Source organism: Camelus bactrianus, chromosome X (assembly GCF_048773025.1).
Source record: "Camelus bactrianus isolate YW-2024 breed Bactrian camel chromosome X, ASM4877302v1, whole genome shotgun sequence".
NCBI lineage: Eukaryota > Metazoa > Chordata > Mammalia > Artiodactyla > Camelidae > Camelus > Camelus bactrianus.
Genome location: NC_133575.1, coordinates 116,959,776 through 116,987,401, shown reverse-complemented (window position 1 = coordinate 116,987,401; position 27,626 = coordinate 116,959,776). Strand labels below are relative to the sequence as shown.

The following is a 27,626-nucleotide window of genomic DNA, read 5'->3' as shown; positions in this document are numbered from 1 at the left end:
CTGATGCAGCCCTCCAGGAAGATAACCTAGACTAGCAGAGATGCTTTTTGAGCGTGAGGGAAACCTAAACTAGTTGACAGAGGAGGCTCTGGTCAATGGCAAAACAGCCACTAAGTCCTCCCATTTGGGTTTGCACAGACACATTCCTATACAGCCTGACTTTATCGCTCCTCCCATTGAGAAGCAGAGTCTATTTCTGCAGACTTGGAATCTGGACTCGGCTATGTGTAGCAGGTAGAATTATGTCTTCCCAAAAGTTCAAGTTCCAATCCCTGGTACCTGTGAATGTGATCTTATTTGGAATTATAGTCTTTGCAGATGTAATCAAGTTAAGAGGAGGTCATGCAGGACTTGGGTGGGCCCTAAAGCCGATGACTGGTGTCCTTATAAGGGGGAAAGTTGGACACAGACACAGAGGAGACACACGGAGAAGGCCATGTGAAGATGAAGGCAAAAAATGGAGTGATGCTGCTACAAGCCAAGGAAAACCAAAGATTGTTGGGAGCCACCAAGCAGCTAGGACAAGGCAAAGAAGGATCCTCCCCTAGAACCTTCAGGGGGAGCACGGCCCTGCCAGTACCTTCATTTTGGACTTGGGGCCTCTAGAACTGTGAAAGAAGACATTTCTGTTGTTTTAAACCACCAGCTTTGTGGTCCTTTGCGGTATGGCAGTTCCCTCTTTGGGTCTGAGGCAGACAATTCTGAGATGCACTTCATCCAGCCAGCTCCTGGCAGGGTCAAGTCCCAGCAGCTGCGAGTGCCAACGAATTCGAGAATGTACTCTTGTACTGGCTTTCATTCCCCTGTGACCACTTTCTAACATATGCACCTTTTCCCCCAGCCCCTGCCTCAACTTCTCCGGACTCCAGGCAGGCTCCACAGTTTCTGCTGCCTGTTCTCTAAACTAGGAGTCAGGGAGGCAAGAAGGGCTTTGGAGGAGCCTTCTCCAAACGCTGCCGTCTAATTAAACAGCCCTGTGTGGTTAATGATTCTATCACTTGCCAGAGCCTGGAAATGAACCATGCAACAATTTAATCAAGTGATCTTCTACAGCCAGAGGGCCTGGGATCGGCAGCTTTCCCTGGCACCCCATGGGAACCCAGCCCTCAATCCGATGCCGCTTTCCAGGCAAAGTCCTTCTCTCCCCAGGCTTGTCCAAGAAGGGAGGATAGGTCGTGGGAGAGAAGAGGGAGAGATGGAAGGAACGTTAAAGCGATGTGCTTCAGCGCAGGCTGGGGCTGAGAGAGACACAGGTAGGCAGCGGGACCCACTCGGGCCAGTCCTGAGCACGCGAGGGCCCCAGGGCATCCCAAGCTTGGTCGACTCTCCCCACAACCCCCTCCCCCACCTCATGCCTTTTTTTCCCCTCCTTATTGAAAAGAAATTTTTAAAAAATTTTAACAAAGGTGTTCATTTCAACGACAGCGAAGGAACGGCTCCGTAGAAGGAGAGAAGCCGTCATTAAAATGAAGCTGGAGGGAGGGGTAGAGGCATTCGGGCTGCGGCGCGGAGGACCTGGGAAAGGGGCTGAAACCACGGCCCCCTCCCGAGGTCCCGAGCTCTCTGGGGGAATCTCGGGAGGCGCTCCACCAAACAGGACCCGTCTCCCAGTCTGGCACAGCGCAGGCGGCACGTAACGTGCCGGGTGCTCGGAGACCCGACGCCGGGGATCGCGGGGAACCAGGGACCCCCACCCTCAACACCTCCGTCAAGGCCCCGCCCCCGGCCTCCCGCGCCGGCTCCCGCGGCCTCCAGCCGCTCGCTCTCCCACCCAGCCCCGCTCCCCTCTCCCGCGCGCGTGCGCCCGGTCCCCGCGCCCCTCCCCCTCCCCCGCCGCCACCGCCGCCGCGGGCGCGCGCGCTGTGCCCGTCGTCCCGGGCGGGAGCTGAAGACCGCGAGGCCGGCTGCCAGCGGGAGAGCAGGCGCCAGGAGCACCGGGAAAACGGCCGGGCGAGGCGGGAACGCGGGCGCGGGCCTGGCCGCGGGCGGGGACCGCCGCCGCGCCGCCGCCCCCCAGTAGTCAGATCGGGCCGCCGCGCTAAGCGCGAGGGCCAGGCTCCCGGGGCCGGTGGCCATGGGCGGGAGTCGGAGGAGGCAGCGGCAGCGGCAGCGGCGGGCCCCGCGGGCGGGGAGGCGCGAGGCCCACGGCCCCTGACGGCCCCTAGCGGCCCGGTGCGACCCCGTGCCTCCTGGGGGCCTGTAGCCAAGCAACGCCCGGCGCGCTTGCCCATCCCCCGCTGCCCTTTTTTTCCTGGCCGGGTGCGAGGGAGCATGCCCGCGCCTCGCCTCAGCCAGCTAAGAGTTAACCCAAAGGGCGTGGAGCTGCCCCCTTCTCGGGGGCGTGCCCCCCTCCCCCGCTAGGCGGCCCGCCCCCCGCGCTAGGGTATGGCCCCCGGCCCCGGCCCGGGACCCGAGGTCCCGTACACGGGTCAGTGAAAGGCGTTTTCCCGTTCCCGCCCTCCTTCCCTCGCCGGCCAGCACCATGGGATGTAATATGTGCGTGGTCCAGAAACCGGAGGAGCAGTACAAAGTGATGCTTCAGGTAGGGCGGCTGGGCCGGTGAGGCGAGGGGTGTGGGCGCCACCTGGGGAAGAGCTGGCCCGGGTGCTGGGCCTGGTGGAGGGGCAGGAGGGCTCGAAGAGGAAGCGATAGGGAGCCACCCTCGCCCTCAATTTCTGGAGCTGCTGGGTGTTGGTGTTCCATGGGAACTAGGCACAGATGGGGGGGTAACTGCGTGGGGATAGGGGCGGGGCGCATCCCTTGGGCGCCCGGAGTAGATTGGGACGCGAGGTCTGGGTCCAGATCGGCCCGAGTCGGGAAGTTGGGCTCGACCCGGGTCCGGTGCGCTTGCACCCCAGGCCCGCGAGCGGGGAAACGCTGTGTTGCCGGCGCCGGCGCCGGATGGGGGTTGCATAGCAACCGCCTCGGTTCTCAGCACACGTTCGCCCCACTGGACCCAGGGAGGGGGAGGGAGATAGGAGCCCGCTGCGTGCTGGGGGTGGGGAGGAGCCAAACCCAGGTCCCCATGGGCCAAGGGTGCAGGAGCGCGCAGGCCGCCCCAGGGCCTCGTGGACACCCAGCCAAGGTCGAGGTGCCTACCCCGGCAACTACTCAACGCTCTGGCCCTGCGCAAACAAACGGTGGGTTCCCAGGCCTTGGGAGCCTCGGGTGAGTTTTTGCGGCCGGGTCTGCCGGAAGGGCAGTCTGCGGGCTGCTGTGCCTGGCCTGCTCTATGCCCCGCAGGGCCTCGGGGCCTGGGGAGATGGGGGGCCGTGGACCGGGCAGTGTTTGGCCGGAGGCTTCCTTGCCTGTGAGTAGCGTGACTTCGTGAGTTGCGTGCCTGTGCCCCGTCTGTGTGTGCGCGGAGGCTCCTCCGGCCCCGCATGTGTGTACTTTCTGTGTGCGCTCTGAGAGCTGTCTAGAGAAATGTCCCGGATGGCGTGGCCTGAGACGCCTCCAGGGCTAAGTAGAGGGAGTTTACGGTCAGGGAGTGGGTACCCAGGGCCAAATCGGGCGCGGACAGGTATGCGCTTCTACTCCAGGTTTATTGGTCACGACTGGGGAGCTGGTGCAGGCCGGAGAAGTGTTGGCAGGGGGGATGGAGTCTCCTTACAAGAATAGGGGGAACCCTACAGGCATCGGCATGGGCACGATGGGGGTGGGGATCAGTGCATCGAGGATTGGGGAGGCCGCAGGAATCCTGCATTCGTGCTGTGAACCTAGTTCCTCTGGCCGTCGGCAGCGGAGCCGGAGTGGGGCGGGACGGGGAATCGTGCCCTAATCTGGCGGCGCTCCTCATCTGCTCTCCGGGGCTGGTCTCCGGGGACGCGCGGGGCCCTTTGCTTTCCCCACGCGCTGCCCTCCGCCTTCTTTCTGCCTTTCCCTCCACTCCTCCCCCGCCAACTCCCCGCCCCCGTGCTTCCTCCCATCTCCTGTTCCAGCTGTTTGGAAATCTTTCCTGGCCGTTGCCATTCCTCCTCGTGGGATCGGGTTCGGGAATGGCCCAGGCTGGGGCCGCCAGGCAGTCCCTTGGAATCCCAGTGGTGGGCACCAGAGCTGCGGGCAGGAGGTGGGCTGCGTTGGTTGGTTGATGAGGCTGTAGGATTCCATCCTCACTGCCTCTTATCTTGGAATCATCCCATCAAATGGCAAGTAATTCCAAAGCGGGTGGCCCTTGACTTCCTCGGAGAGGGACTGATGTAGTACTTGGTGAAAGGCAAACCCCGTCGGGGTTTGTGGACGGTGGAGGGCGGCCTGCCCTGCACTACAGGCCTGAAATGAACCATGGTTGGGAGGCGACAGTTCTGTGACCCTTGGGCCTCCCCATGGCAGTGGGAGGGAGGCGGCCACAGGTCTGGCTGGGACAGCCTTCAGGGAGTCTCCATGTTGGAGCAGGGCTTGAGGTGAACCCGGGCAGGAAAGTTCTGGGCCAGGCTTTGCTTCTGGAGAGAGCCCCGAGTCCTGGGCAAGTAGGGCCCCAGGAGAGGGGCTGCCGTCCGCCAGCTGCCACCGCTGGCCAGTCCCTGGGGATGCTGCTTCCCTTTTCTAGCTCCTGCAGCAGTCTGGACAGAATCACAGACTGAGTTCAATCTTAAAAAAGGAATTATCCTTTAAAATTAAGGGGAGATGAAAGAGATTTGAATAAGAAGAAATCTGGAAAGCAGGGACAGCTCCTGGCTTGAACCTCTTTTTAGAGGGGAAGGAAGCTGTCTCAAAAGACCTGTCAGCTTCCAGGACCCCTGACCTGCCTCCTTTCTCGAAAACTGGTGCTTTCTAGCTTCAGAGGTGCTTCTCCTCGTCTCATGCATACCTGCCTGTGGCCCCTTCACCTCAGCAGAATAAGGGACCCCACCGAGATAATAATGCAGCCCAGAGAAATGCACAAGTACACTTTCGCCACTTGCCATATAACTCCCGAACGCCAGGGCTCCCTGGAGCCCCTTCCCAGATCCCCAGAGGTGTATTTTAGTATATTCAGAGAGTTGTGCAACCGTCACTAGCATCTAATTCTAGAACATTTTCATCACTGTAAAAAGAAACCCTGTACCCAGTAGCAGTCACATATCCATTTCCCCCAATACCTCCTAGACTCTGGTAACCACTAATCTACTTGTCTATGAATTTGCCTCTCCAGATATTTCATCTGAATGAAACCATATGGTATGTGACCTTATGTGTCTGGCTTCTTTCCCTAATCATGTTTTTAAGGTTCATCCATATGGTAGCATGTGTCAATACTAAATTTCTTTTTATTTCTGAATGATATTCCATTGCATGGCTATGCCACATGCTATTTATCTGTTCATCCATTGGTGGACATTTGGCTTATTTCCTCCTTTTTGCTATTGTAAATAATGCTGCTGTGAACACGAGTGTACAAATATCTGTCTGAGACCTTGCTTTCAATTCTTTTGGGTGTATGTTCAGAAATGGAATTGCTGGATCATATGGTAATTATGTTTAATATATAATATATTGAGGAGCTGCCAAACTGTTTTCCACAGGAGCTGCACCATTTTACATTCCCATCCTCAATATAAGAGGATTCTAGTTTCTTCACATCCTCCCCTGCACCTCTTATTGATGACAGCCATCGTTGTGTTTGCCGTGGTATCTCATTGTGCTTTCCAAATGAGCATCTTTTCATGTGCTTCTGGCTGTTTGTGTGTCTTTTCTAGAGAAATGTCAGTGCCACTCTGCTTTTACTATAGCTTTGTAAGTAAATTTGGAAGTGTGAGTCCTCCAACTTTGTACCTTTCAAAATTGTTTTGTCTATTCTGGGTCATTTGAGTTTCCACGTGAATTTTAGGATCAACTAGTCAGTTTCTGAAAAGGCAGCTGTGATTTTGTAGGAATTGCATTGAATTTATATATCAACGTGGGGACGTATTACCCATGAACATGGGGTGTCTTTTTACGTGGATCTTCAGTTTCTTCACTGATGTTTTGCACTTTTGTTAAATTTATTCGTGAGGATTTTATTCTTTATGATGCTCTAGTAAGTAGAATTATTTACTTAATTTCCTTTTCATCCTTCCCATTACTACTGTATTTCTATTGTATGTATTTTTGTATATTGGTCATGTATCTTACAGTCTTACTAAACTCATTTATTTGCTCCAATCGTTTTTTCACTTAGTGGATTCTTCAGGATTTTCTGTATATAAATAGAGGTAGTTTTACTTTCTTTCCAATCTGGATGCCTTTTATTTCTTTTTCTTGCCCATTTGCTCTGGCTAGCACCTCTAGTCCAAGGTTGAATAGAAGTGGTGAGAGTGGGCATCCTTGCCTTGTTTCTGATCTAAGAGGAAGCTTCCAGTCTTTGACCAGTAAGTATGAAGTGAGCTGTAGGTTTTTAATAGATGCTCTTTATCAGGTTGAGGAAGTTCCCTTCTATTCCTAGTTTGAGTGTTTTTTTTTTTTATCATAAAGTGTCATTAGATTTTGTCAAACGCTTTTTCTGTGGCTATTGAGATGATCACGTGGTGTTAGCTCTTTATTCTGTCGATACCGCCTATCCCAGGCCCTTGAAGTGCAGCAAGTTAGAGTTCTGGCTCCATTTCCATTATCCCAGTCCTGTCCTCCAAGGATACTTAACCTAGTGTAAGCAATGCAGGGGGGTGGGTGCAGGGAGAGCTTGAAAAAATCTGGAAGTGACCCTGAGTGGGGGCAGGGGTCATGCATGTTGAGTTAGGAGGAGGAAGGAGCCATGTCACAAAGGGCAGAAAGGGAGGTAGTGTGGTCAGCTAGCACTGAGGCACAGGACCCCTGCCGAGAGCCTTTCCTGGTGCTCCTGGAAAGGGCCTGTGTCCTCTCTGACACTCCCCCCCCCCCGTCGTGGATCTGTCTTGAGCCATTGCTAGAAAATTCTACAAAATGCAAACTAATCTATAGTGACAGAAAGCAGATCAGTTTTTGCAGGGATGGGTGGGAGGGAGGGAGGGATGACATAGGGGCATGAGATCACTTCTTTTCGGGATGCTGGAAATGTTCACTATCTTGATCCAGGTGATGGTTTCACAGATGTATAATATGTCATATCAAAACTTTTCACACTGAACACTAATTATGTGCAGCTGTTCATATGACAGTTATGTCCCAGTAAAGCTTTCAAAACAAGAAGTCTATGCACCAAAGGAAGAAAAGCACGTGAGACCACTTTGCCCAGCATGGGCCCTTGGTGGGGCTGAGTGGATCTTTCTTTCCTTTTACTTCATGGTCCCTGCCAGGGAAGATAGTGTGATGTGGGGATACTGAATGGCTCACTGGCTCAGTGCCTCAGTTTCCTCACCTGCTATGTGAGAATAAAGAGTACTTGCCTCCTGGGGCCATTGCCATTGGGCAGTCAGCATGGCACTGGTTCTCCTGGGATCTCATTTGGGTGGGGGTGGAGTTGCTGCCATCAGGCCTTTTGGTCAGTCGGCAAGGCGTGTAAATTGGATGGAGAAGGCATTATTCATGAACATGGCCCAGCTAATGTCCAGTGACAGAAGAATGCCCAAGATTAGTTAGGAGATGGACAGATACCAAAGTGACGGCATATTTGGTCTTTTTCGGTCTTTCTGCACATGAGCTGAGCAAGCCAAAAGAAGACCGAGAAGCTGGAGCTGGGCGCTGGCTTTGTAGTGCAGTCTGTCTCTTCCTCATGCTTGCTTTGAACAGAAATGAAAAGCACTCCATAAAGACTATTTTGATTACTATGTGATGGGGAGCTGCCTTTGGGACAGCCAGGTTGGCCCCGGGGTGGGTGAATGGGAGGATGTTTTCAGTTGCCATCCTTGGTGACTGGGAAGCTGTTAGCATACACTCAAAGCCTGATCTTAATGAAGACCTCAGGACTTGCTCTGCTTTTTCATAAGAGCAGCCTGTGGGGCATCCCTCATTCCCAGTCTCTTCAGACTTCAGAAAGGCCTGCCAGTCCCTGGAAAGGTGGGGCCGGGGCCAGGGCAGGTGGATCAGATTTCAGCCTTACCCTGGGTAGACACCACCCACCCATTCTGCATCTTTAGGGAGGGGAAAGGGAAGAGGGGAGGGGGAGGGGGAGGGGAGGGGAGGGGAGGAGAGACTCTCTCCCAAGCCCTTGTGCAGTGTTGAAATCCTGTCCAGGTATGTGCAAGTCCTCCCTGGTTCCTCCAGGGGGCACTCTGGGCTAGCATGACTCTACCCTGAGGCCCTTGTTAAAATGCGGGGATCTGCTGCAGCAGGTCCAGGGTAGGGCCTGGGATTCTGCATTATTACCAAGTTCTCAGGTGATGTCCATGCTGCCAGTCCTCAGACTATACTCTGAGTAGCAGGGACCTCGGGCAGGACTAGAGATAAATTAGTGAAGCCCCAAATTATGTCAACATCACCTAGGAAGTGAGTTCATTACAAATAAGACACAAGGTCTCACCTCAGACCAATCAAGTTAGTTTCCAGGACTGCCCAATTGGGGACCCCAGGGACATAATCTGCTCCTCCATGCCACATGCAGCTAACTTTGACATCACCCACATCCTTACCAACATACATACGGGTAGCTTACATGGGTACCAGACACATACCACCCCCAAACTACTAAAAAGTCCTTTGAGATGAAGTCCTCCTGGGCTTCCTTCTCTCATTCCTGCCCCGGACAGAAAGAGTGGGCTCTGAGTTCTGGGGGTGGATGATATGGCTTGCCCAAGCAGCCTTGACTAGGGGCATGCCATTCACTGGGCCAGTCACATGTGGATGGAGTGTAGCGCTGTGCCCCGGCTAGAATTTTTACAAATTAAGGCATTTTGCAGCCATCAATGCAATTCATTCAGGTGGGGAGCATCCTTGGGTGGTAAAAGCATTCGATAAAGTTTGTTGGGGAACAAGAAAGTCACAGGGTCTCCGGGTATGACCCCAGATTCCTCACGCATTGGGAAGGGAAAATGCAGCTTTACAAGGGGAGACCTGGCAGGTACCACCTTGACCAGGTGATCAAACTGAGTCACCTGGCCCCCCATTCATGCTGTTAAGGGGAAGGGGGAAGGACACAGAATGCTCTGGGTGGTGCTCTCCTCAAAACGTTTAAGCTGAATCTAATGAGGAAGGAATCAGGCAAATGCAGAGTCTGAGACTCTTCTACAAGGCAACTGTCCTGGACTCTCCAAGAGGTCAATGTCATGAAAGTTAAAAAAGAAAAAAAAGTGCTACTTGTGGTACAACTGGAGAGATGTAGAAGTGCTAATTGTGTCAGTGCTAAATCCATGAGCATCTTAAAGGTGGTTCCCCAGGGAAGGAAAGCTTTGGTGCCCGCCTTTTCCATGTGAATGTGTGGAGAACGTGCACTCTGGGGAGATGTGGGTGAAGGGAATGCAGATGTCCACTGTCAGAGGTTCCAACGTTCCTGTAGGTGGACAATTTTCGAAATCCAGATTTGGGAAAACATGAACAAGGACTTCTGCTGGGTCTCTGAAAAGACGGGCATGCACAATGCCTGCCCTTGGCTCTGGCTGCCCTTCTCTGGGCTTCTCCTTTCTCGGCCCATGCTCTGTCGATTTGGAGGTCCCCAGAACACTTGTCCTGGTTCGGGTAGTCAGAGACATAGCTGCGTCCAAAGTGTTCCCTGGACCCTCCTGACAGCGGAGCTGAGGGCGTTTGGAAGTGGGCCCCGGGGCAGAGGGTAACTTCCGGTGTCGGTTCTCTCCTAGCCTCGATGTCCTGAACCGCAGAGTGGGGTTGGGAGAGTCAACCCAATCGTGGGCGCCCTTAGAAATGTAGTTAGCGCCGCCTCCTCGCGTTACCCTCAATGAAAAGAGCGTTCCCCAGGCTTCCCAGGGAGCCACGCGCAGGACCCCCCGGGACCCCCAGTCACCCGGGCCAGGGCTCTTTACTCAGTTTCCCCTTCCCTTTTCTCGCCTGCCCAGAGATTCCAGATCAGAACATTTGGGAAGCCCCTTGCAGAGCCGCGCCAGGCCCTCTAGAGCAGGGCGGGGAGATCCACTCCGGCACGCGGTGGGGACGGAGGAGGAGGGGAGAGAGGGCTCCGAGAGGATTCGCGCTCCCCTGTCCGGCTGCTAGCGCGGGATGGGGACGGCACTGGGACGGCCAGCCTTTCTTGCACCGCCGCCACCTTTTTTGCACCCCGCTCTTTAGCGCGCTCTTTGTCTGCGGCTGGGCGCCGGCGGGGGCGGGGGCGGGGGCGGGGGCGGGGGCGGGGCGAGCGCCCCGGGCCCCGCCCTCCGCAGCCCCGGGGCCGCCACCTCGCTGCGGGGGTGTGGGGGTGTGGCCTGTGCCAACCCTGTCGCCCGCCAGGCCCTTGCCCAATGGCGACTGCCAGCTGAGCTTCCTGCGTTGCTCTTGTCTGCCCTCTTGTCCCCGTGTCCCCTCGTTGTCCCCATGTTCCCCTATCCAACCCCTACGTCTTTCACCTGCCACTGGTATCACTTCTGCCCCAGTGTCCCTCCCTCCTGCCCCTCTGTGTTCCCCTCTCTTACCCCCCAAATGCCCCATGCCTTCTCCAGGTTTTTCCTTGCTCTCTTTGGCATCTTGAATTTTTACCGTTTCTGAACCTACCTTTCCCATCAGTGTTTAGACATTCTCAGGTATCCATCTCTCAAGCATCTATCCTGGTCAAACCAAAACGGAGGGCTCTCTCCCACATCCCCACGCTGCTCCCGCCCCATTCTCTGCAGAAGCTCTCAAAGGCTGAGTCTCTACAGGCCAGCACGGTGTCCCCCTTCCCTACGGCCCCCTTTGAACAAATCCAGAGGGTCCAGAGGGTCGTTCTGCATATTGATCCAGTCCACCCCTTCCCCTCCTCGGTTCACTGACTTACCCAGCTTCCCACCTCAGCTTCCTTTCTCTCTGGTTGACTTAAGTTCTGAGTCTCTCTCCCCAAATGTTCAATGTTGGGGTGCCTCAGGGTCCGCCTTGAGCCTCTTATCTTGTCTACACTCAATCCCCAGGTGATCTCCTCCATCTCTTGATTTTAATTCAAGAACAATCCCTTGTAGAATTCAGTAACAATGGTCGTGTGACACCTGGTTTGGTAGCTTGGGTTTGGGACACATGTAGGTGGAGTTGGGCACTGGGGATGTCAGCAGGTTTCAGGAACTTCAAATCAGAGATAAAAATTTGCATTGAATAAAACCAGTTCTGACAGACTGACTCATAGACATAGAACACAGACTTGTGGTTGCCAAGGGGGAGGGGGGTGGGAAGGGACAGACTGGGAGTTCAAAATTTGTAGATACTGACAGGCGTATGCAGAATAGATAAACAAGATTATACTGTATAGCGCAGGGAAATATATACAAGATCGTGTGGTAGCTCAGTGAAAAAAAAGTGACAATGAATATATGTATGTTGATGTATAACTGAAAAATTGTGCTCTACACTGGAATTTGACACAACATTGTAAACTGACTATAACTCAATAAAAAAAATGTTAAAAAAAAACCCCAACAGTTCTCCAGTTCCTGCCCCAACCCTGACCCCAAACCTGGTGCTCTCTGTGGATCTGAGTGGCAGTTTTAATTTTTTATTTGTGGGAAAATATATATGACATGAAGTTTACCATTAGTGACATTTAGTACACTCACAATGTTGTTAAGTTATCACCACTCTCTAGTTCCAGGACATGTTCATCACCCCAAAGGGGAGCTTCATACCATTCAGCAGGCACTCCCTTTCTCTAGCCCCTGGCAACCAGGCATCTACTTCCTGTCCCCAGGCATCTACTTTGCCTGTTATGGAATCATACACTATGTGGCCTTTCGCTCCTGTCTTCTTTCCCTCGGCCAGACTGTTTTCATCCATGTTGTAGCACGTAGCAGGACTTCATTCCTTTTATGTGGTTAAATTCGCTGTGTGAATGTTACTACATTTTATGTTTATCCATCTGTTGCTGGACATTTAGGTTGCTTCCAGATTGTAGCTATTAAGCATAGTGCTGCTATAAACATTTGTGTACAAGTTTTTTTGGGGTGCTTGTTTTCATTTCTTTTGGTATTGCTGGGTCATATGGGAACTCTAGACAGTTTTCCATGTCCACTGCTCCAGTGACTTTTTAAAATTGTTTAATTTTTTTTATTGACGTAGAGTTGATTTAAAATGTTGTGTTAGTTTCAGGTGCACAGCAAAGTGATTCAGTTATACATGTCTATATTCTTTTTCTGATTCCTTCCATTTATAGGTTATTACAAGATATCGAGTATAGATCTGTGTGCTATACAGTAGGTCTTTGCTGTTTATCTATTTTGTATATAGTAGCGTGTATATTAATCCCCAACTCCTAATTTATCCCCCTCCCCTTTCCCCTTTGGTAACCATAAGTTTATTTTCTATGTCTGTGAGTCTGTTTCTGTTTTGTAAATAAGTTCATTTGTATCCTTTTTTTAAAGATTCCACATATAAGTGCTATCATAAGGTATTTGTCTTTCTCTGTCTGATTTACTTCACTCAGTGTTATCTCTGGGTCCGTCCATGTTGCTGCAAATTACATTATGTCATTCTTTTTTTTACAGCTGAGTAGTGTTCTATTGTATATACACACCACTTCTTTCTCTAGTCATCTGTCGATGGACCATTTAGGTTGCTTCCATGTCTTGGATATTGTTAATAGTGCTGTTTTGAACATTGGGTTGCATGTTGAGTTAGAGTTTTTTTCTGGATATACGCCCCAGAGTGGGATTGCTGGATCATGTGGTAACTTTTATTTTTAGTTTTTTAAGGAACCTCCACGTTGTTCTCTATGGTGGCTGCACCAGTTTACATCCACACCAACAGTAGGAGGATTCCCTTTTCTCCACATCCTCTCCAGCATTTATTATTTGTAGTCTTTTAATCATGGCCATTCTGACCAGTGTGAGGTGATACCTCATTGTAGCTTTGATTTGCATTTCTCTCCATTGACTTTCTTACAAACAATATATGGGAGTTTCATTTCTCCACAGTCTGATCAACCACTATTTTCTGTGTTTTTATTTCAGCCACTCTAGTGGGTGTGAGGGGTGGATTTTGACTTGTATGTTCCTGATGATTAGTGCTGTTGGGCATCTTGTGCTTGTTGGGTGTCCCTCCGCCCTCCTGGATCCTTGGTGCCTGGTCCCCAGCCCAGCAGCAGGTCATGGCAGGCCCCATCTCCTCTACCCCAGGAGCGTGAGCTGTGATTCATCCCCTCGCCTCCCAGGCAGGCGGTCCTGGCGTGAAAGCCCTGCCCCCTCACCTGGTCTTCTTCATTCCCTCTGGGGCCCCAAGCTCCTGGGAGGCCCCCTTCTGTTTTGGGGTTAGGAAAGTGAAGGTAGTAGAGGGAGAAAGCGCCTCCCCAGCTTCCTCAGATCAGGTCTGGATGTGACATCTGATGGGACTTCATTGCCACTGTTTCCCCTGAATCAGCACCCAGGGGGGCCTGAGTCCAGAGGCTGCCCTCCCAGCCAGGGCGTCCCAGGAGCCGCAAAGCAGCCCGTGGGTCCTCAGGGAATGTGAGAAAAACTCAGAACATAGCATAGGCTGGGAGTGGGTTTTGTATGTCTTCTCTCTGATGGTAAAAGTAATGTTCATTGGAGAAAAGGCTGCAAAGAACAAAAAAGAGAAGAAAAGTCCCCTTATAAATACTGACTCCCAGAGACACCCGACCACTGCTAGCATCTGCCCGTTCTCATGAATGTCCTCCCGTCCTTTAAAGAAAGTACTGGGTCGGGGGTGGGTAAAGCTCGGTGGCAGAGCGTGTGTTTAACATGCACGAGGTCCTGGGTTCAGTCCCCAGTACCTTCATTAAATAAATAAATTTTTTTTTGCACATTGTATTTACAAACCAAAATAGCCTCACGGACATAGAAAACAAACTATGGTTACCAAATGGGAAAGGGCAGGGGACGGATAAATTAGGGTTGGGGATTAACAGTCACACATTACTATATATAAGAGAGATAAATGACAAGGACCTACTGTATAGCACAGGGAACTATATTCAATTTCTTGTAATAACATATAATGGAAAAGAATCTGAGAAGGAAAAATATATACGTATGTATAAGTATAACTGAATCACTTTGCTGTACACCTGAAACTAACATTGTATGTCACCTAGGCTTCAATAAAATTTATAAGTAAATAAACCTAATTACCCCCCCAAAAAAGAGAGCATTGATTGGGTGATATTCTATACTTACACACATACCAATGAACATACATAACATGTACATCCATTAAAAATAGTTTTAAAAGCCCCACAAACCCCATGCATCTTAGGAGCTCGCACACTGGTGGCAGCATGAAGCCCCAGTGGTCTCACACCTCGCTCCCAGCCTCCAGCTGAGCCAGATTGCCTCCCACTGGGAGATCCGTGCTCTCTGAATCGGGGTGATGCTGATCCAAGCGAGTCTTTCTGCTGAATATTTTATATCAAGAATTGTCCAGCCGTGCTATTTTTTTTGAAGTTTGTAAACATGTATTTTTTTCAAAAGACTTTTTAGCCATGTTATATAAGGTTTGGAAAAAAGAAAAATCTCAGATTTCCATTTCCATCAATGGATTCTTTCTCAGCCTTCTTCCATAAACATGCATTTTATATGGTAATCATCATAGTGCACGTGTCATTTTATATGTCTTCTGAGAAACAGGCTTGCTATTGGAAGACTCTGGTACGGCAGCTATACACTTAAATGAGGTAGACACAGGCTTAAGATTGTTGTAAAGTTTTTGGCATTAAGAATAATGCTTGGGCGAGGAAGGTATAGCTCAGTGGTAGAGTGAATGCTTAGCATGCACAAAGTCCTGGGTTCAACCCCCAGTACCTCCATTAAGAATAAATAAATCGAATTACTCCCTCCCCAAATAATGCTGATACCTCAATAAATTCAATATAGAATGACCATATGGCCACGCGACTTCACTTCTAGGTATACACCCGAAAGATTTGAAAACAGGAACTCAAAGACTTGTGTTCATAGCAGCATGATTCACAATCGCCAAAGGTGGAAACCACCCAATGTCTGTTGACAATGCAGGGTCCATCCACACAAGGAAATATTGTAGAATGCGATGGAATGGTATTCAGCATAAAAGGAATGGCGTCCTGGCGGTTGCTGTAATATGGATGGGCCTGGAAACCATGCTAAGGAAAGAAGCCAGACACATCAGACCACCTGCTGTCGGACTCCACTTACATGAAATGTCTAGAGGGGAAGAAAGGCGATGGGGAGGTGGTGCCGGGGGCTGGGGTGAATTTGGAGAGAATGGGTAGGGAGCCTCCCTTTGGGGGGATGAAAATTTCTTGGAATTTAATAGACACGATGGTTGCATACCTATGTGAATGCACTAAATGCCACTGAATTGTACACTTTGAAATGGTTAAAACGGTAACTTTTGTGTTAGGTGTATTTTACCATAATAAAAGAAATAATGAATGCTTCTCTCAACATCCTTGTAATTCATGTAATACCTATTCTTGTTTCAGGGTCTCTTACTTAGAGCAGATTTACTGGATCAAAGGGTATGAGGAACATTTTTCAAGGTTATAGTTATGGACAAATTCCTCCCAAATGTTGCTTGTTTTATCCTCTGGGGTAAGATTCCCGACGGGAGCACGTGCTCTGTGATGGGCTCGGCCAGCATGAGGGGAGCTTAGTGCCCCAGTGCCCCGGAGTCTGGCGGTGGCCACTGCTCTTGGGACCTTAAGGCTCATGGCCTCTGTCCCCGGCAGGGCAGGGGCCCCTTTCTGCAGAGCCCTCAGTGGAAGCAAAGCAACTTCCAGCCCAGCTGGGACTGTGGTCCACAAGGCTGCCCACTTGGGCCCATCTCAGCAGTAGGGAGCGCCCTTGTGCAGAGAGTCCTGAGTAGAGCGCAGTCTCAGGTGGGGTGGCGCCCTATGAAACCGGCAGGATTGGCTGCCACAGGTAGCTTCCAGCTGAGGCCAAGAATTGGGCCCGGCATGTGGCCAGACCAACAGGGCCCGCCTCCGAGCCCTAGAGAAGACGAAAGCCACTGGGAACAGGGGCTAGGGGGATGTGGGACAATTCAAGTGGGTTTTCAGGTATGTGAAGTGTTGGGAGGATAAAGTGGATTTCTTCTGGATTGTTCCAAAGGAAGGAGTTTTACACTTGATGAAGGCAACATCTTTTTTTGGGGGGAGGGTGGTGTAATTAGGTTTCTTTGTTTATTTTTTAAAGGAGGGACTGGGGATTGAACCCAGGACTTCTGTGCATGGCTAAGCACATGCTCTACCACTGAGCTACACACCACCCTCAACCTTACATTTTCTAATAGATTTTTTTGACAATGGCTCAGCTAGCTAGGGTTGTTCTCTCTGAACTCGAAGGGTTCTGGGTGCAGCTGATGGCCCTATGTCTACCCAGGACCCGATCCTACCTGCATTCCTTCTGGGTAGAAGAGGGAGCCAGGTGCCGCAGCCTGGCCAGGGAGCTGACAAGGCGGCAGAGCTGAGGGCTACATTGTCCCGGGAGCTCTGGGAAGTCTTCCCCGCCTAGCTCGGGCTGAGGGCCAGCCCCCTGACCTCTGGCGTCCCCATGCCCACCCCTTGGGCTGTTTCCAGTGTTTGCCTGTTGGGTTGGTTTGGGTTCCCTTTTCCTGAAAACCTGCTTTCCTACTGAGTTCTGTATTTTCCTGGTGTTTTGTAGGAATTCTTTAGTCTGGATAATCCTTTATCACTTCTAGGCATTGTAAGGCTTTTCTCTTAGCCTGTCTTACCTTTTTGCTGTGTTCATGGTGTCTTTTGTTGTCCAGAAGTTTTAACATTTTTACAGTTTATATTTTAAATGTATATCTTTTCCATTCTTGTTGGCCCATTATTTATCTGAAGAATTGCTTCTCTACCTCAGCGTCATAAAGGCATCGTTCTCTCGCCTCCAAGGTAGTTTTAAAGCTTTGTCCGTTTAGGACTTGGATCCATTTTGAAATCGCCTGCCATGGGTTTGGAGCAGCAGGAACAGGGGTGGGAGGGAGAGCTCCGGCAGTTTAGATGTTTGCATGCAGCTTGAGAGGAACTCTGAAGGGAAGGTGGCCTGGGTCCAGACACAGAGAGACAGGAGCAGGGACACTCAAATGGCAGCTTTGCTAGGGCACGCGTGTCTTTCTCTTCTTGTCGGTCGGGTGAGGGCAGGGCTTGAGGCCAGTGGAGAAGAAGCAGAACTGGCTCCTGCACAAGGGCCTGGCCCCGCCATGCTTTGCTCATTGCTCCATAGTCCTCCATCTTCTTGGTGACTCTCGCCCTTTCTGGGAGGGGCTCATTTCTCACATGTCCTGGCCTGTCTCTGCCCCACACACCCTCATTAGCTCTTGGGGCCAATTATGACTGATGAGGAGGACAGAGGAGGCTGAAGGAGCCCATGCACTCACCTGCAGGAGTGGTCCAGGAGCTCCAAGCCTCCGCACCCAGACATTGGCCCCTGCTGGGCACCACGTGGGTCAGCGGAAGGCTGCTGGGCTGTCAGAGGCATCACTCTATGATCTGACGTGCTTAGGTGGTGTGTGTGCCCATCCCCCTCTTGACATCCCAGCCCACCATGCACCCCCTCCCACTGCCTGGGCCAGTTTCCATAGCAACGCTGCCGATGGGTACCGTTTCCAGGGAGAAATACATCACGGTGTTTCTCAGTGTCACCTGAGCTTCCCACTGCACACGATGAAAATGCGAAATGTCTCCCCTTTCGAAGATCCTGAGGACAGCTCCTCCTTCCATTTCTCATGGAAGCCCTTGACCTGCAGGCACTGTGGAGTGGGTTAATGTTCCGAAACAAAAGTCCTGCTTTGCAGTGTTTGTTGATTTCTGTGGTGTAAATATTCCCACCACAGCCACCAGCCTGATGTCACAGAATGTGGGTGGGGCTGGGAAGAGGTGCGCAGTCGCACAGCATCATATGGTGTCTCCTTCCAGACCCAGGGAACCCTAAGGGCACAGATGACTGGCAAGTGTAGTAAAATAATTAGAGAGCCCTGAGCTTGGAGTATTCATTGCTTTTGTTTTTTTAAATATAATTCATTTAGTTGTCAGCTTGTACCCTTTAAATGTTCATAAGGGCTGTGTTTAACAGCTGCTTCAAAATTTTCCAAACAGTTTTTGGCTATGGCCTTCAAGGCCACTCCTCGAGGCCCCTCTGCTACTGCCCTTCACACACCTTCCCAAATACATATCTGCAGTCCTTTCCCGGCCACGCCGCTTCCACCCCATACTCCCTTTATAACTGTAGCCTCTCCGGCTGTCTGGAACCTGTTGGTTTCTACTGACCACAATCCTACACTTACCATTAGTTGGAAATGAGGATCCTCTTGGCCGACAAGCTGTTTCCTTGATACTCTTTGATCCATTAATTCCAGTTCTAGAAATTTTCTCTAACATAGCAACTCTGGATTACACAAAGATGGATGTAGAAAATATGCGCAGGACGTAGAAAAATCTGTCTTTGCAAAAGCTTCTTTATAATAAAACAAAATTGAAACCCACTAGTGATGGACAGTAGGGACCAACCCAATACACTGGCTGGTCCACGCACAGGCTGGTGTGCTCCAGGCCTCGGGGCCTGCGGTCACAAGTCAGGGAAAGACTAGGAAGGAAATGTGCCCGCACATTTAACAGCGTTTCTGTCTTGGAGATGATGGGTGATTTTTGTTTTCTTCCTTGTGGTTTTATGTATTTTTCAAATGTTCTCCAACAAACCTATGTTTCTTTCTTAATGAGACTAAATTGATTGGAAAAATCTTTTCTGACCATGCAAAGTTTGGGGAGAGGGGAGACATAAAAACTGCAATTATGACCTACAAGGATATAACCAAGTAGCAGAAAGGTGATTATCTCGGTTCCATGGCTCAGAGGAGCCGTTGGCTGGCCAGTGATCCCTGGGACTCCCTGTGCTTTCCTAAGGCAGCCTGGCTTCCTGGAATGACATCTAGGAGCTTGCAGCCCAGAAGAACCCTACCCCCCACCCCCACCCCGAGACACCCAGGGAAGGAGGTGGCGCTGTGAAGATGTGAAGACTGGGACAACTCGTGCCCGTGTGCCCTTGCCCTCATGGGGCCCTTCTGCCCCTCATCCTGTAGAAGCTCTTCCATGGGCAGGTGCTGGGTCCCCGGGCTCCGTACTTTCCGTGCTGACTGTCTGGGTACTTTACTTCCGCCTGCAAACCAACCTCCCCGACTTTTCCTTGCTCAGGGAGCCTGCCCCGCCCCCTTCCTGGGCTTCCTCTGCAGCTCTCCGGGAAGGTCTCTTTCAGCACTGAATGGCTGGGTGTGGCCATCTGGGGTGTCATTGATAGTGTGTGGTCTCCCCAGGCCCAGGACAGCCCTTCCGAGCTGCTGAGTGGATAAGAGGTCCCTGTACCATTCCCTTCCTCCAGGAACTGCTTTCTAATTCCCCCTCACTGGCCCCATGACATATGCCCTGAATTCTGTTCCATCCTTAGTCTACTCGCCTCCCTACCAAGGAGGACCCCTTCTTCTCTTGAGGCTGCTCTAATCCAGCCTTCTCCTGGGCCCCTAGCCTGTGATGGCCGCCTCCTTCCCTGTCTCCCACTCTGACCAGCCCAGCCTGGCTCATGACCCTACTCACTGCTTTCGTCTTGCCGAGCCTCAGTCTCCTCATTTGCGAAATGGGTTGTCAGGGTCAGGATCCAGGGGAGATGCCCACCAGGAACCCACTTCCTTGGCACCTCTCCTAGGCTTGGCCTTTCTTCTGCAGTGAGGCCGTTGCTGCCTGGGGGACAGAGATCTTATCCTTTGAGTCTGCTTACTCTTCTGACCCTCCCACTTGAACCCATTTGTTGACTGACTCCCACTGGCATAGGTCACCACGGTCTTCAGGGTGTGGCCCTGTGAACCCCAGACAGCAGTGTGTTGGGGCAGGGTTGAGAAGTGGGGTTCGCCTGGGAATGAAGGCACCAGGGTCAGCAGGGCAGAGGGTTGATTCCTTGGCTGAGCAGATTAGAGCTCATGGGGGTGTGTCCTCACAGGGGCATGTCTCTGCTGCAGGTAAACGGGAAAGAGCTCTCCAAGCTCTCTCAGGAGCAAACCCTGGAGGCCCTGCGCTCCTCCAAGGAGCCCCTGGTGATCCAGGTGCTAAGACGCAGTCCCCGTCTCCGGGGGGACAGCTCCTGCCATGACCTGCAGCTGGTGGACAGTGGCACGCAGACCGACATCACCTTCGAGCATATCATGGCGCTGGGCAAGCTGCACCCGCCCACCCCACCTGTGGTCATCCTGGAGCCGTACGTCCTGTCTGAGCTGTGAGTCGCCCTCAGGAGGACCCCAGGCCCTGCTTCCAGACAGGGCACGCCACTTGGCGCAGCCGTCCCCATGCCACTCAGAGGCTACCTTGTTGCAGCTCTGGGTGTGGTGGGGAGACCCTGACTGGCTGCCCTCTCGGGCAGAAAGTAGGCTCCTTGGCCTCCAGAGCTGACTGTGGCACCCCAGGGCTCAGAAATCTCTGGGCCTGTAGCCTCAGGCTGGACGCCAGCTGGTAAACAGGGCCAGGGGAGTCTGACACACAGGCTCCCCATTGTATCTACCCCCAGGGCCAAGGGAGGACCATCCTGGGACCTTGCTGCTGGAAGGTTGAGGTCCTCCGCTCCTACTCCTCCATCCTCTCTCCTCCTCTGCCGCCCCATTGTCTTCTGCCTCACAAGCATCACCCCTTGAATATTCTTGCATCCTTGTCTGTCCCATTCCTCTCCGTGCTCTGAACTTCCTTCATCTCTTCGGCTTCTTTCTTTGGCCCACTTGGAAGAAGGGCCTCTCATCCAGTCCTGGTGGCTCATGACTGTGTGAGCGCTGACTCATTTCGTTAGTCTAAACCCGGGCGCAGGCCCGGGCGGCAGGGAGCTTGTCTCAGGATCCCTCCTCTGCAGAGAGGTAGGCCCAGGGCTGGCAGCAGCCGAGCTTAGCCTCGGGACACGGAGGACTATCCCTGGAGGTAGAGTGGGTCCTCCTCCGCTCCCCAGCAGTCCTCCAGGGCCTGGATAACTCCTGGGGGCATTGCATGAGTGGGGCCAGGGCCAGGGCCAGGTGGGAGGGGTACCCGCATTTTGGAGAAGTTGGTCCCTGCTGGCTGGCATGGTTAGAGGAGTCTGGGCTGGGGGGCGGGACAGGGTGGGGTGGGACAGGGCAGGGAGAGCTAGGCATTCCTGGGTCCTCAGTGCAGATGCCCTCGCACTCCTGTTCAAGAAGCATTCCCGGTCTTTGCATGGATGCATGAAGCTCAGGAGGGGGTTCCAGAAGAGGTAGCTGGGCCACCTCCTTCCCAGGGGCCACCCAGAGCAGGGCTCCAAGCTGAGTGCACTGGGACTGGCCAGCCCGGGAGCTGGGGCTAGGGAGAGAAAGGAGCAGATGGCTAGCCTGACGCCCCCCTTCTCCTGGGCAGCCCCCCCATCAGCCATGAGTATTATGACCCGGCGGAGTTCATGGAGGGCGGCCCACAGGAGGCAGACCGTATGGACGAGCTGGAGTATGAGGTGAGCTGGGCGGCCAGCATCAGGAGCCGGCCCCCAGGATGGCTGTCTGCAGCCCAGCTCAGGCCTGGCTCCTGCTGCCCCCAGGAGGCTGGGCCTCGTGGCCCTTTCCTGTGTGTGGCCCATTACTCAGGCTCCCGGGCCAAGTCGAGCTGAGTCGGGGAGGGCACGGGTCAGTCTATGTTGGTCTGTGTTCCGCACATGTCTGTATCCTGTGCGTCCCATGTGTCTTGTGTGTGTCTGAGCATTTCCTGGTGGGGAGACCACCAGACACACGCACCATTTGGGATGGGAAGAGAGGCCCTTGGAAACTCAGCTCAGGTGACATGCTCCTGGGAGTGAGGGCTGGGCCGAGACTGCCGCCCCTGCAGCCTGTGACCTTGCTCACACGTGTCTGGGGCTTTCTTCCTCTGCTTCTCCTATCCCCCCTGTGGCAGGAGGTGGAGCTATATAAAACCAGCCACCGGGACAAGCTGGGCCTGATGGTTTGCTACCGCACTGATGATGAGGAAGACCTGGGCATCTACGTTGGAGAGGTATGAAGGTGGGGTGCGGGAGTGGGGTCTTCGCAAAGGTTGTGGAGCTCCATGCCACCTTCCTGTGTTGTGTGCTAGGATCTCACAGAGGGACTTTGATGCCCATCTGTCCAGCACTAGGGAGGAAGCTGGGCTCCCCTGGTAGCAGGTGTCGGGGCAGGATCTGCCACGTGAAGAATCCCCACACCAGCCTGTCCCCACAGCATTGCCATACTGCTCAGGGCTCTGAGGCTGCCCATAAGGGCCCAGCTGAGCATCACAAGGATGCCTGATGCCAGTTGGTGAGGCCAAGGCAGCCGATGGCTCCAGTGTGTCTGGCCAGGCAGTCTTCCTCAGACCTGTGCCCACAGTGGGCAGCAGGCAGGCGGGATGAGGTCCTGGTCAGGCTTCATTCTCCCTCCCACGTCCTGCAGCCAGCCCTCTCGGTGATCACAGGGGTCATTCTCTCCGTCCTGTCTGACAGATGTCTGGGTACTTTCCCATACTTTCCCATGCTAAAAAAACAGCCCCCAGTTTGCTTTGGGGTCCCCAAGGCAGGGCTGCCCCTTCCTACCGAAAGGGCACCTTCGTGGAAGGTGCCAAGTCCCCGTGATGCGTGTGCCTTGCAGGTGAATCCCAATAGCATTGCAGCCAAAGATGGCCGGATCCGCGAGGGAGACCGAATCATCCAGGTGAGTGGGGCAGGCAGGCTGAGTGCCCCACCGACTCCCTTAGCCAATCCCCGCACTCCCCTGCTGAGAGCCTAGCTGGATGCCAGACATCCTGCTGTACCTGAATCCAGGGCTAGGTCTCATCTTTCTCCTGCACAACTGTGTGGGTGGCTGCTGTGTGCTGGTGGGATCTGCTGGTCTCAAGGGCCTGCGCTGCTCTGGCCCCTTGCCAGCCTTGCCCTCCGTCCCCCAGAAGTGAGCACATCTCCTGCTGCAGCTGGTCTCCGAGCACTCGTGCCTTTGCACGGGCCTGGCTGTCTTCTTCCCCGGCACCTTCTCCTTGTTTCCTTCTCACAACTCAAGAGCCTGTTAGGTTAGGAGCTCCCTGCGAGGGGATCCCTGTGGCTCAACGGGGGCCTGCCCCACAGCCAGCCTTGTGGTCCTTGTTGATTGTCCCTTGGCCTGCCACAGATAAATGGTGTGGACGTCCAGAACCGGGAAGAAGCAGTGGCCATCCTGAGCCAGGAGGAGAACACCAACATCTCCCTGCTGGTGGCCCGGCCTGAGAGTCAGGTGTGTGTGTCCACAGGGTGTCCTGGGTCCCCTGACATTTCTGTCTTGAAAACTGCTAACGAGGGCACAGACATGCCAACAACCTGGTGCTGATGGAGGGTGGGCGGTGTCCCAGGGCCCGTTTCCCCTTCTGGCCCCTGACGGCTGAGTGGGCTGGGACCTAGTGGCAACTGGAGGGGTGTCTGGGGAGGTTCTTAAGGCAGTGGGGACAGCACAGACCTGTCTCTGCAGCTGGCCAAGCGGTGGAAGGACAGTGACCGGGATGACTTCCTGGATGACTTCGGCTCTGAGAATGAGGGGGATTTGCGTGGGCGGAAGCTGAAGTCCCCCCCTGCCCAGCAGGTGAGGAAGGAGGAAGAGTGGGTGAGTCGTGGGGAGGGTGAGGAGGAGGGAAGGGGCTGGGGGTGGGTGCGAGATGGACCCCCGGAAAGCCCTTACCATCCTCCTGTGGCGCCTGCACCCCTGGGGCCCAGACTAAGAGGGGCTCATCTGTCTGCCTCAGCTTGGAAACGAAGAGGAGAAAGGGGCTCCTGATGTGGGACCGGGCCTGAGCAACAGCCAAGAGTTGGACAGCGGAGTGGGCCGGACTGACGAGAGCACCCGCAATGAGGAGAGCTCGGAGCACGACCTGCTGGGGGACGAGCCCCTGAGCACCACCAACACGCCCGGGCCCCTGCGCAAGTTCAGCCTGCACGGGGACGCCCTGCAGAGCCGCGACTTCCACTTCAGCATGGACTCCCTGCTGGCCGATGGGGCAGGGCTGGGGAGCGGCGGTGGCGACGTCCCGGGCCTCACCGACGAAGAGTACGAGCGCTACCGCGAGTTACTGGAAATCAAGTGCCACCTGGAGAACGGCAACCCGCTGGGCCTCCTCTTCCCCCGGGCCTCGGGCGGCCATGGTGCCCTGGACGTCAACCGCAACGAGAGCGTGGGCCACGAGATGGCCGTGCTGGAGGAGGAGCTGCGGCACCTGGAGTTCAAGTGCCGCAACATCCTGCGGGCGCAGAAGATGCAGCAGCTGCGGGAGCGCTGCATGAAGGCCTGGCTGCTGGAGGAGGAGAGCCTCTACGACCTCGGGGCCAGCGAGCCCAAGAAGCACGAGCTGTCTGACATCTCTGAGCTGCCCGAGAAGTCGGACAAGGACAGCACTAGCGCCTACAACACGGGGGAGAGCTGCCGCAGCACCCCATTGCTCACGGAGCCCCTGCCGGAGAGCCCTCTGAGGCGGGCCACGGCTGGAAACTCCAACTTGAACCGGACCCCCTCCGGACCCCCCATCACCACCCACCCCAAGGCCGCGCCCCCGCAGGGGAGTCCCACCAAGTTCCGCTCCCTCTCCCGGGATCCTGAGGTGGGCCGGAGGCAGCATGCAGAGGAGCGTGTCCGTCGCAGCCCCAAGGCTGGGGTGCCCCTGGAGCGGGCAGGCCCCGAAGGTAGCCCTTACCTCTCTCGGCGCCACCGTGCCCAGGGCCAAGAGGGCGAGCACTACCACAGCTGCATGCAACTGGCCCCGCCGCGTGGCCTGGAGGAGCTGGGCCATGGCCCCTTGAGTTTGGCTGCTGGCCCCCGGGTGGGCGGGGCGGCGGCCACAGTCCCGGATGCGCCCCGCATGGAGTGGAAGGTCAAGGTGCGCAGCGATGGGACCCGCTACGTAGCCAAGCGACCGGTGCGCGACCGCCTCCTGAAAGCCCGGGCTCTGAAGATCCGGGAGGAGCGCAGCGGTATGACCACCGACGACGACGCGGTGAGCGAGATGAAGATGGGCCGCTACTGGAGCAAGGAGGAGCGGAAGCAGCACCTGATCCGGGCCCGGGAACAGCGGAAGCGGCGCGAGTTCATGATGCAGAGCCGGCTGGAGTGCCTGAGGGAGCAGCAGAATGGCGACAGCAAGGCTGAGCTCAACATCATTGCCTTGAGCCACCGCAAAACCATGAAGAAGCGGAACAAGAAGATCCTGGACAACTGGATCACCATCCAGGAGATGCTGGCCCATGGCACTCGCTCGGCCGACGGCACGCGGGTCTACAACCCACTCCTCTCCGTCACCACTGTCTGAGCACAGCTGTGCTCCAGGGCATGGGTCCTTGGCCCTGACCCAGGTCCAGAGAGCCTCCCAGGACCCCGCCTCCCGCTCTCCCTTAGAGTCCGTTGCGTGTCTGTGTGTGTACACAGGACTTGTTACCAGATGGAAGCCCCCGCAGAGAAGGGATGCTTCACTCCATTGGCTGCTTCCTTCTCCCCAAGTACAGCGACACCATCAACAGCTGGCACTTGGGCAGGCCTGTATTGGGTGGGCCCCCCTTCAGCTGTGGGTGCACGCACTTGTGACAGGCGCCCAGGCACGTGCAAACACACAAGCATGCACACACGCACACCCCTCCAGGGCGCTCTCAGCGTGGGTTCTTGAGGACAGAGAAGCTGAAAAGGAGAGGCGACCAAGATTCCTAAGCACAAGGGAATGTCCGGTTCCTCTCCCCCTATTGGGAGCCTCCATTATTTGCAAAGGCAACCCCGATTTTTGTGGTTTTTCTCCCTTTTTGTGCTTGCCAATTGTTGGGTTTTTTGGTTTTGTTTGTTTTGTGGACCTGCTCTTGGGGCTGGCAGCTCCTCCAGGCAGACTGACAAAGGTGGAATCCCCAAGTGATGGCTGGGAAGGAGGGGGGTGGGGGGAAGGAAAAGAGGGAGGGCGGGGTGGGTGGGAAGGCGGGGGAAATGAAGGCAGGAATGGGAAGCAGCTTTCCAGGTAGCCTCCACTCTGAGATGTGGGGACGGGGCTGGCTAGGCCCACTCTGGAGGTCACCTCCTTCCCTGGTGACTGAGGGAGAGGAGAGACTGGGGGCTGATGGGCAGAGTCCATCCAAGAAATAAGTGAGCCCAGGGCTGTACCTGAATCCAGCTCAGCTTCTCTCCCAAGTGGCCTGAGGGGCAGGCTGAGACAGTGAGGGATCCAGAAACCAAGTCCCAGGAGTAACAGCAGACCTTGGGGACAAGACCCACGTGGAACTAGGGAGTGGCCTGGACTGACTGGGAAGATGCCCTACGCCTCAAATCTGCAAGTGGGCCGGCCAGCCCTCAGGCACCTGTGCATTTAGTGAGAGCTGGCCTTGGGGGCCTTTCGGCTCAAAGAGCCTCAGGTTGGAGGCGGACAGGCTGCCCACCCCTACCCACTACTGGCATTGTGAGAATAAAGCAAGCTGCCTTTGAGGGTGATTCCTGGCCTCCTTGTGTTCCTTCTCATCGCACTGGGGGCTGGTTTGGGGTGGGGAGGGTCAATTGGGAGCTGCACCTTACCTCCTAGGCATATCCCTGAGGAACAGTGACAGTGGCACAACAGAGCCACCTAAATCATTTCAGAGGTCTGACACAGTCGCAGGGGTGGTGCCCAGCTGCAGGAAGGATGGCAGAGGCCTGTGGATGAGGCCCCCAAACGGGTTCCACCCTCTCCTGTCCCCTCAGATCAGGAAGAACCCTAGTAGGGGCCTTCTGGAAGGCACAAGCCACCTTCCTTCCCTATTTAAGGACCCCACTAGTGCCTAGCACTCAAAACATGCTGATTAAACACCTGGCCAGATAGACGAATACCCACAGGGCTGTGGGGACTCCCAAAGGAGCAGCCGAATACTGTTCATTCAGCGCAGCAAACCATGGCGCACCCGTTAAGTGCCAGGAACCCTGCTAAGTACTGGGTGGGGCCAGGGCTCCAAAGACAGCAAGTCCAGGGGTACCATGCTATCCTGGAGTAGCAGCTCAGTCTCCTGAGCCGACACAGGATGCTACCAGCAGCTTAAGTGGGTACGGTGATGTGAAAATTATCTTGAAACAGCAACATGGACCGGACCTCTCCTTAATTTGTGAGAGAAACCAGAATGTGTTCCTAGAAGCTGAGGGCCAGGCCAGGAAAAGGGCAGTACTTGGTCTAGCAGTGAGTGGCTGGGAGGTAAGGCCCAGTATGTCACACCAGTGGCATGAAAGGAGGAAAGGGCTTGTTGGTGAAAAGGGGGAAATGGGAGACATCAGCTTCCTCGCGGCCCTTAAGGCCTCTGGAGGTGGCCAGGCACATCAACTCCTGTGACCAGGCCCATTCCTCGGGAGGGGACATGTCATGTAGGATCCTGTGGAGAAAGATGGCGTTCCCAGGCCCCTGATGTAGAAAACCGCAGCTAGAGTTGGAAACTGAATGTTCCCTGGGCATCCCTCCCCGGCTGCTGGGAGCTTGCTTGGTGGAGTGCTGGAGGCCCAGGGCTCTGGTGATGGGGGCCAGGACAGGCCCAGAACCTGGAGTCCCTGGGCTCAGTGCTGGGGTGGGGGGGGGGGCATGACAAGCAGGAGGTCTGGAAGCCCTTGACCAGTGATGCCCTGGAGCCTTGACGCTCAGGTCCCATCACCATCAGATAGGGTGGTGGCACCAGGATCCAAGAGCCACCTGCATCACCCCGCTTCCCTCCTTAGCGATGAGG

General features: G+C 54.3%; 1 protein-coding gene across 4 annotated transcripts; it reads left to right on the top strand.

The window, feature by feature from the left end:
- Window positions 1-1,862: 1,862 nt before the first annotated feature.
- PDZD4 (PDZ domain containing 4) lies at window positions 1,863-26,379 on the top strand. 4 transcript variants are annotated; one of them, XM_045523425.2, is made up of 8 exons: window positions 1,863-2,542; window positions 19,936-20,171; window positions 21,323-21,413; window positions 21,848-21,946; window positions 22,555-22,617; window positions 23,068-23,169; window positions 23,401-23,511; window positions 23,672-26,379. In XM_045523425.2, the coding sequence occupies exons 1-8, from the start codon at window positions 2,483-2,485 to the stop codon at window positions 25,223-25,225; spliced, it is 2,316 nt and encodes a 771-aa protein (XP_045379381.1). In that variant the 5' UTR covers window positions 1,863-2,482; the 3' UTR covers window positions 25,226-26,379. The 4 variants fall into 4 exon arrangements, with proteins under 4 accessions (XP_045379381.1, XP_010962395.1, XP_045379384.1 ...); XM_010964093.3 differs by having other exon boundaries at window positions 19,936-20,189; XM_045523428.2 differs by lacking the exon at window positions 1,863-2,542 and adding an exon at window positions 3,015-3,140 and having other exon boundaries at window positions 19,936-20,189.
- The last annotated feature ends 1,247 nt before the right edge of the window (window positions 26,380-27,626 follow it).